Source organism: Oncorhynchus mykiss, chromosome 16 (genome assembly GCF_057628025.1).
Source record: "Oncorhynchus mykiss isolate SJ-2025 chromosome 16, ASM5762802v1, whole genome shotgun sequence".
Lineage (NCBI taxonomy): Eukaryota > Metazoa > Chordata > Actinopteri > Salmoniformes > Salmonidae > Oncorhynchus > Oncorhynchus mykiss.
The window spans coordinates 54296269-54304726 of record NC_143037.1 but is presented as its reverse complement, the minus strand read 5'-3'; the positions used below and the strand labels follow the sequence as shown (position 1 = coordinate 54304726).

At 39.9% G+C, this 8458-nt stretch overlaps 1 protein-coding gene across 1 annotated transcript in view; it reads left to right on the top strand.

Annotated features, from left to right (window-relative positions):
* The first annotated feature begins 692 nt into the window (after positions 1-692).
* ajap1 (adherens junctions associated protein 1) overlaps positions 693-8458 on the top strand; it is an 83077-nt gene continuing 75311 nt past the window's right edge. Inside the window, exon 1 of the mRNA XM_021566322.3 lies at positions 693-1786. Within this exon, the coding sequence (XP_021421997.1) occupies positions 1758-1786 (29 nt within the window). The 5' untranslated portion in view covers positions 693-1757. The remainder of the gene's footprint in view (positions 1787-8458) is intronic.

Genomic DNA, 8458 nt, shown 5'->3' with positions numbered 1-8458 from the left:
GTTGCGTTTGCCAGCTAACACACAGACCAATTTAACAACAACACATTCTCAGTAACAGTTACATAAACTTTTACATCTTTACTTGTGGTTGTTTATTTACCTTAATTTCACTGCCTAACCTGCCAAAATGTAATGACCAAAATGTAAATGTAAATGTCCAAATGCACAGTTGCAAAGTATGCTGGGTATAAGTCTAATGACCTCTGGCCCACAACAATAGAAACTCTTTGTCCAAACAAAATTTGGTCAGTTCATTCTACATGAATTAATCTGGTGCACATCAAGTTCCACCGAGTTAAATCAGTTCTACAAGAGACAATTACATTTCGCCATAAAACATGAAAGGATTGTGGTAATGTTAATGAAATATGATAGAGCAAAACTTAAGGGCAACCAAAATAAATGTTTTGAGTCTTTATCTGTCAATGTTAGTCCACCAAGAGAGCGATAGAGCGAAATCAACCTCTCATGCACTCTCACATTCCTAATAGCTCACCTTCAAACACAACAAATTGGTAATGCAATGTTTGCTGTGTAAATCATATAGGCTATAACAGGTGATTTCAACAGCTGACTGCACCTGTTTGACACATTGACCCTGAGGTGCAAAAGAAGACCACCACGTGCTCTCTCTGTATCACGCAAGAGCTGAGCTTGTCATATGTAATGTTTTCACTTATCTCGCTGTGGTCATATCAGTATGTTGAGTCTAATGTGATGGGAGGTTGCCTACCTCCAACATCTTGTAATACAGGTGTGCAGATGGCCGAGGGCAAGACCAGAGTGACGGTTTGAGTTTGCAGTGTGGTCTCCAATATCACATATTTTACTTTAAAATGACGTCAGATGGGTGTCAGCCGAAGTAGGACTGGCAGGTTGTTATTCAGTCTGCGAGAGGAACGGAAAGGCACGGAGATATAGCACGGTGTGATAATATTGCACTCTCTCTCTTCAAATGACAAGTGCTTATTTTTCCCTATACCGCTTACCACACGCAACATCTCGCGCTGACGCGCTCACAGACTCTCTTCCAAAATAACCCGTTCTCTCACCTAGTCTCCTGTTTCTTTTTAAAAACATTTTAACCTACTACTTACATTCATTTATTCAGAGATGTGCGAAATGTGGAATTTTGGCCAACGGTGACCTATCAGCATTTCGAAATTCTTCGGCGCATATTTTCGGGATTGACTGTTATAACCGTCCAAGCTGGGTATATTTCCTGATGTTTTGCTATGCTCTGCTTCTCAATAATGTAGAAAAGTGCGTGGTCATTTTCAGCGCCGAATCCACTGAGGATGCCAACGAATCACCTTGCCTCTCTGGTGTTCTTTTTCATAGCTTTTTGACTGTCTAGTGGAGTAAATTCGATGATTTATATAAAGACAAAGTTTGACCGACACAAGTGGTCAGAGGACACCTTTTGGTAAAAGCACAGTGGACCACCTGTCCACGGACTCGGTGCGTCCTTATCAACCTTATCAAATTAATGGGAAGATAATTGCCAAGTTAGAATAAGCAAGCAACGTCCAAGATATTTGCTTATTCTCTCCTTTGGTGGTGTAATATCAGGCTTGACATCATATATGGAGTAATTGTATATGCGCAATGTTGAAGGATATAGCCTTAGAATGTTTGCATTAATGACATTTGGAGTAAGGTTCGTCACTTGAGTGTATTAGCCACTATCGACTTTTGTGGAAGCCATCTAAATGGGAGAATACCTGAAGAACTGACTCGAAATTGTTGTCGGGAAAATGTGGATAAAACGGTGTATTGCACGCAGGTAAGAATAATTTAGTCTCTACCTGATATAATTTGCATTATATACGTTTTATGGTAAGTGGAACATGTCTGTTGGTGTTTTTCAATTTATAGTATATTATTGTTTCATATTTGCATACGCCCCTATCGACAAATGCTCTCTATAAACTACGCCATGGCAAGAGTTATGAGCGTCTGCTGGAATTTAATATTACTTTATCAATTGTAGGGCTCACACAATACATAAATATTATTTATATATTTCTATGGTGTCTTTACTGTCACAATGGTTTTTAGATTGTGCATTCAATATTTTGAATGTGGGCATCAGTCGTACGAAGAATCGGGTTTCCAGCTATGTGAAGAAACTGAGCAAAACTTTCACTTACCGCACGCTGGGGGTCGCCAAACGTACATGCTGTTGCACGACACGACTGCAAGCCCTAGCTGGCAAATAGGTCGAGACACACACACGCACACACACACACACGCTATATTTTGTCATTGCCTAACACAAGTTCAATATGTATGAATTACAAACCATAAGTTGTACCAGAACTGCCAACCTTGTTCCAAAGAGACTATGCTATAATTACGCAATAAGGCACAAGGGGGAATGGTATATGGCCAATATACCATGGCCAAGGGCTGTTCTTACGCATGACGCATCGTGGAGTGCCTGGATACAGCCCTTAGCCGTGGTATATTGGCCATATACCACAAACCCTGAGGTGCCTTATTGATATTATAAACTGGTTACCAACTAAATTAGAGCAGTAAAAATACATGTTTTGTCATACCCGTGGTATATGGTCTGATATACCCAGTTTACAATTAAGCAATAAGGCCTGAGGGGGTGTGATACATGTCCAATATACCACGACGAATGGCTGTTCTTATGCACGACGCAACGCGAGGTGCCTGGATACAGCCCTTAGCCATGGTAGGTTGCTAAGATCGAATCCCCGAGCTGACAAGGTACAAATCTGTCGTTCTGCCCCTGAACAAGGCAGTTAACCCACTGTTCCTAGGCCATCATTGTAAATAAGAATTTGTTCTTAACTGACTTGCCTAGTTAAATAAAGGTAAAATAAATAAATACATATTGGCCATATACCACAAACCCCCGAGGTGCCATTGATATTATAAACTGGTTACCAACGAAAATAGAACAGTAAAAATAAATGTTTTGTCAAACACATTTGAGTCATTTAGCAGACACTCTTATCCAGAACAACTTACCGGAGCAATTAGCGTTAAAGTGCCTTGGTCAAGAGCACATCATCAGATTTTTCACCTAGTTGGCTCAGGATTCAAACCTGTGACCATTTTGGTTATTGGCCCAATGCTTTTAAGTGCTAGGCTACCTGCTTTCCACCCGTGTTATACAGTCTGATATACTGCAGCTTTCAGCCAATCAGCATTCAGAGCTCGAACCACCCAGTTCATAATAACCCTTGAAATGGGTGACATTACTTGTATATGACAATGTTGTGTTTTTGATACATATTAAAATGTCTACATGCCTAGTCATATTTATTGCATGAATTAGGTGGCTAATATGTCTATGAGATAGCATCATCCGGCACCACTAGATACTCTAAAGTTTGTTCCTGTGGCTGCCCACATTAGAGCAGAGCTAATGTAAGCACATCCCTCTTGCCAAGTATGCTAATGTTTATGACAGCAGTTACATGGGAAAGTATCAAAAACCAAGTGACATCTACACCTTGTTACTCAGAACGCACAACTAGTTAAATGCCCCTAATGAACTAGTTACCCCTTCTCACACACTCAACATTAACTCAACATCAACTTAACATCAACTCTACATGAACTCAACATCACACCATTAGAGCCACACAACCAGTGATGTATACTGACTTCTGTGGTGTTCAGATAGGATGAGGCTGGTTGGTTGAGACAGGTTCCCCCTGTGAGAGGTAGAAGAGAGGCGTTTTATTCGTTTTTTATTCAGAAGGAATCTTTAATTAGGAAAGTAATAGTATGGGAGTGAACAAGCTTTTCAGGTGATTCACTGAACGCTGAATGGGGAGGGACTCTGTTAATTGGAATATGATTTCATGCTGAATTGTGGTTTTAATCACTAGACATTTATTTATTTCCCACTGAAACAACGTTAGTTAGACATTATGGATAATGTTGAGGGTTGACTTCACAGTCAAACGATAATAATTGTGGACAGAGCAATCATTGCTTTGGAAGATTTAGAAATGAAAAGGCAGAACGCCTATAAAATGATGGGTCAGGTCAGTGACATCACAGCTAGAGAGCTAGAGATCGAGTCCCACAACACACACCCACCACATTTTCCTGGCCTGCTTTAAAATGCCATTAATGACCTTTATATATGAGTTGGTTTTATCAGGCTGAAATATTATTCAAACAATTCTGAGAATTCTCAGACGCAGCATTCCATATTGAGATTCTATTATTGTGTTATTACTGTTCAGTGTTATCACTCTGGTTATTTTACGAAACATGATCCTAGAGGAAAGCCACAACAATTTGGTCTCCCTAATTCTAACATGTGATTATATCATTATGCGTGTTACCGTGTGTGTGTGTGTGTGTGTGTGTGTGTGTGTGTGTGTTTAGGCTAGTAAAGTGCATAAGAAGCTGTTGATGTTAACCTATGAAGATTTAATACCACCTTGTGTTGCTGTAATAGTCAAATACTACAGGCAACATAAATAGTGTAGTAGCTACAGTAATGTGTCTGCTAACATCTGTTGTTTGTAGAATGGAAATGAGACATTTTGGACCTTGTTCAAACAACCTCATCAACTGGAAGCTTATTTTTGTATATATCATTTTTTTTTATCAATGAAATTACAGTTTAATTGGCTAAAATGAACATACAAGCACAGGGTTTAATTGAATAATACTTTGATGATTACAAATGAAGAGCTTATTTCCAATTCACTATATACACCAATATTTCACATTTGTGTTTTTTCACCAGAAATTATAGCTTATGTGTCAAACTCATTCCACGGAAGGCTGAGTGTCTGCAGGACTTTGATTTTTCCTGTCAATTAAGACCTAAACAAACAGGTGAGGGGAGTTCCTTATTCATTAGTGACCTTAATTCATCAATCAAGTACAAGGGAGGAGTGAGAACCCGCAGAGACTTGGCCCTCTGTGCATTGAGTTTGACACATGTGGCTTATGGGGGCTTTCATCTGTGTGTAAAATATTAGTGTTCTCAGAATTTTGATTCATAGATTTTAGGTGTTGATTAAAATGTTTTTTTTGTTGTTGTTGCAAAACGCTATTCATCCATTGTTTAGCTGGAATGGAATGTTCGCATATCCTGTATATTTGACTGTGATATGTGGTTGTCTCACCTGGCTATCTTAAGATGAATGCACAAACTGCAAGTCACTCTGGATAAGAGCATCTGCTAAATTACTAAAATGTAAATGTTTTCCATACAGATCCCATATTATTGTTTTGATTCATTTATTTATTTTTAAAAATTTGGTATCACAAATCTGTATAAAAAAATGTTATTTGCTACATTTGACTGTGTAAAACATAGCAGTACTACATTATCTGAGAGTGAAGTGGTTATATAGCATTTTGCAAGAAAACACAATTCTTTTTCTCTCTGAAATGAAACCATCAAGTGATAGATTTCAAGCAAATACATGGATGTCATTGAACAACCCCATGCCATGATTAGATAGTGAAAAACACACCAATCTCTTTCATAAATTCCTTAAACAATAAAAGCTATTTGACCAACATTTCTGAAAATTGATTTATAGGGTTTTAGATAAAAAGCTCTTCAAATGTAACACCAAATTCCTACACCTCCTGCTGCACAAGTTCCTCCATTGGGCTGGAAATATGGCTGTCTAGAAATGACAAAACAATCAACACAGTACTGACTAACCAAGCACGAATGTATTGCTCATTATTCTAATCTAATCTGTCCTCTTCACAGACTAGCGAGAATGTGGTAGGACAGCACGTCACCTATTTGTACATATTATACCAAAGCCAGTTACTACTAAATATGAATAAAAATGCTTTATTTTCGGGAATATAGATGATTGACTCATCGTGAACAGTTTCAAATTAGATAAACTCAAAGTAGACATTGTTCCCTTGTCCCCCCCCCCCCCCCCCACCCCCAGGGTGTCTCCTGGGACCTATATGCATAGTGTGTGGGAGTGCCCCAAGATATTCATATTTTTAAAAGTGGCCCCAAATGGTTTGTTATATTTAAAGATAATCTTCATTCTCCCTCTCATTGTGATGGTATAGAATAATACAGTCAGCATGCATGGCTCATCTTAACCAATAGGGATTCCTCCCGCTCTCCTCCTCCTTGGCATCAATGGGCCTTATCTTGAGCTCCTTTCATGGATGTCACACATGTGATGTCCCCGACGGTGAGCCCTGGCAGTAGTTAGATAGACCAGACAGCCTCTGCTACTGTTGCTGGAGGGGAAGACTTGGCAGGGCTGCCCGGATCCTTCGGGAGGGTTTTAGGGTGGTATTTTTTGTGTGTGTCTTCGTTAATGAATGTATAACCATTTGAACTAAAATCAACTTGATTTATTTCTAATTGTTGTTGAATTCTCGAGAAGGAACCTGAAAGTAAGCATTTTATGACGATGTATCTCGTACATACGACTAATAAAAAGTGAAACTGAAAATTATAAATGGATCCTACACATTAAACATTTGGGGGGTTCTACTAAGATATAGTGAATCGTTTTAAGAAGGTCATACTGAGGATCATTTTGCTATTTGATTTGACATTTTAAGACCCCTTGAAGGATAGAAAGGGGAAAAATATATTATTATATTATATTATATTATATTATAATATTTTGGGCCTTACTGCTATTAGTCCATACAAACACATGAATAATAGATATACTACATGAAACAACAGTTAGTCCCCCCAAAAAATGAAAAGGAAGTTTGTTCTGAAGTGTCTGTCCTATATCTGAGAGATATATGAAAGATCAGGAAACATTTGTCTTTATTTATTTATTTTACATGTATTTAACCCCTTATTTTTGGCACTGACAGTCTCTACATATACTTCCATATATTTTTTCAACTGGTACCAGGGACCTTCAGACGAGTCGTGTGAGGCTGTGTTGCGTCTCTGAGCTTCCCATCTCTGGAGAAGTGTGTGTGTGTGTGTGTGTGTGTGTGTGTGTGTTTGTGTGTGTGTGTATGTGTGTGTGTGCGTGCTTGCTTGCTTGCGTGCGTGCGTGCGTGCTTGCGTGCGTGCGTGTGCGTGCTTACAAACACCCTGTACTCAGCAGTCTGCTAAACCCAGGAGGGGGAGGAGAGCTGGTCCCTGTGACACACAGCAGTGACAGCAAAACACAAACCGCCAACTTGGACCATGCTATTAACACCTGACGTATAGCTTAAGAATTGCCACAACATATAGTGGAGTTGATCAGACCTCTTATTGTAGCACAGCACTGGCTGTTAATGTGAGGCACCTAAGTCAGAATTGTGATTCCCTGAATGGTGTTAAAGTTAGACTCAGCATAATGACATCAGCATTCACAGTGGGGTTACTTCCTGCCTACAGAAACAACAACACCAGGATTCAAGACTGACACTAATTTGGCCCTACCTTGAGGCATGCCCATGTTGGGAAGAGCCAATAGTGGCAGTCTTGGCAGATTTGAATTTTGTTGTTGTCGGTTTCTGTAGGCAGGAAGTTGCCTCGCCTTTCTTTAAGGGAATTGAAATACCACCACAACAGAACAAGACTTTGAGACATTAGTCAGGTTATGTTGTTAAATTGTTGTGTCATGGGAAAATATGCCTAACATCTGCAGGAATTACACATGTTATGTGCATGACAAAGGTTTACTAAGAAGAGTTAGAATCAAAATGAATATTTCAGACCATGCATGTCAACTACAAATATTCTCAATCTTATCCGAAATATAGGCCTAGCTCCATTCCATGCAACTGAAACATACTCTATTCCAACCACAATATGCTAACTGCAGAGAAGAGGTTTATAGCGAATTTGTGAGTGGTTTTAATGACCACTGCTGTAACCAAGCCTTGCCACAGTTGCCAGTGTGTGAGCATGTGATGGAGGATATGCGCTATTATTTCACTGAAGCACATCCATCGCACTGAACCGAGCCTGGGAGAGGAAGCAGCGGAGCTCATACTTGATTCATGTAGTGAGCTTTTGTTGGATCAATACTGCCTCTACAAAGGATCAGATTTATCCGTAAGGGCACCTCCACTAACTGGCCTGCTGCATGCAGGCATGGAGGTCGTCTCTCAGCGGCCTGCTTTTCCGAAAACACTTCATAAATGAACAACAGGGATTTTCTGGGAATGGTTTCCCTTTTCCCTGTTCCATCTAGTCAGACGGTACAGTAATTGAGATGGCTGGATAGGAGGCGGAAACCTTGAGTATGAGAACTGAGTTGATTCTAACATTGTCCCATAAGTCCAATCAGGAAGCTTGGGGTGGTCCTCCCCCTATCCCTCTCCTTTCGCCATGCAGCCTCATCCCCCCCGCTTATCTTTTTCAGCATGTGGGTCATGTACACAGTAGTGGAGGACGTTGTGCTGGGGGATTAATTAATGGAACGTCAAAGCGCCCTTGGCTGTTGCATCTTGGATCCTCCACATTTTTTGTCTTTCCAGGCGTAGGTTCCCA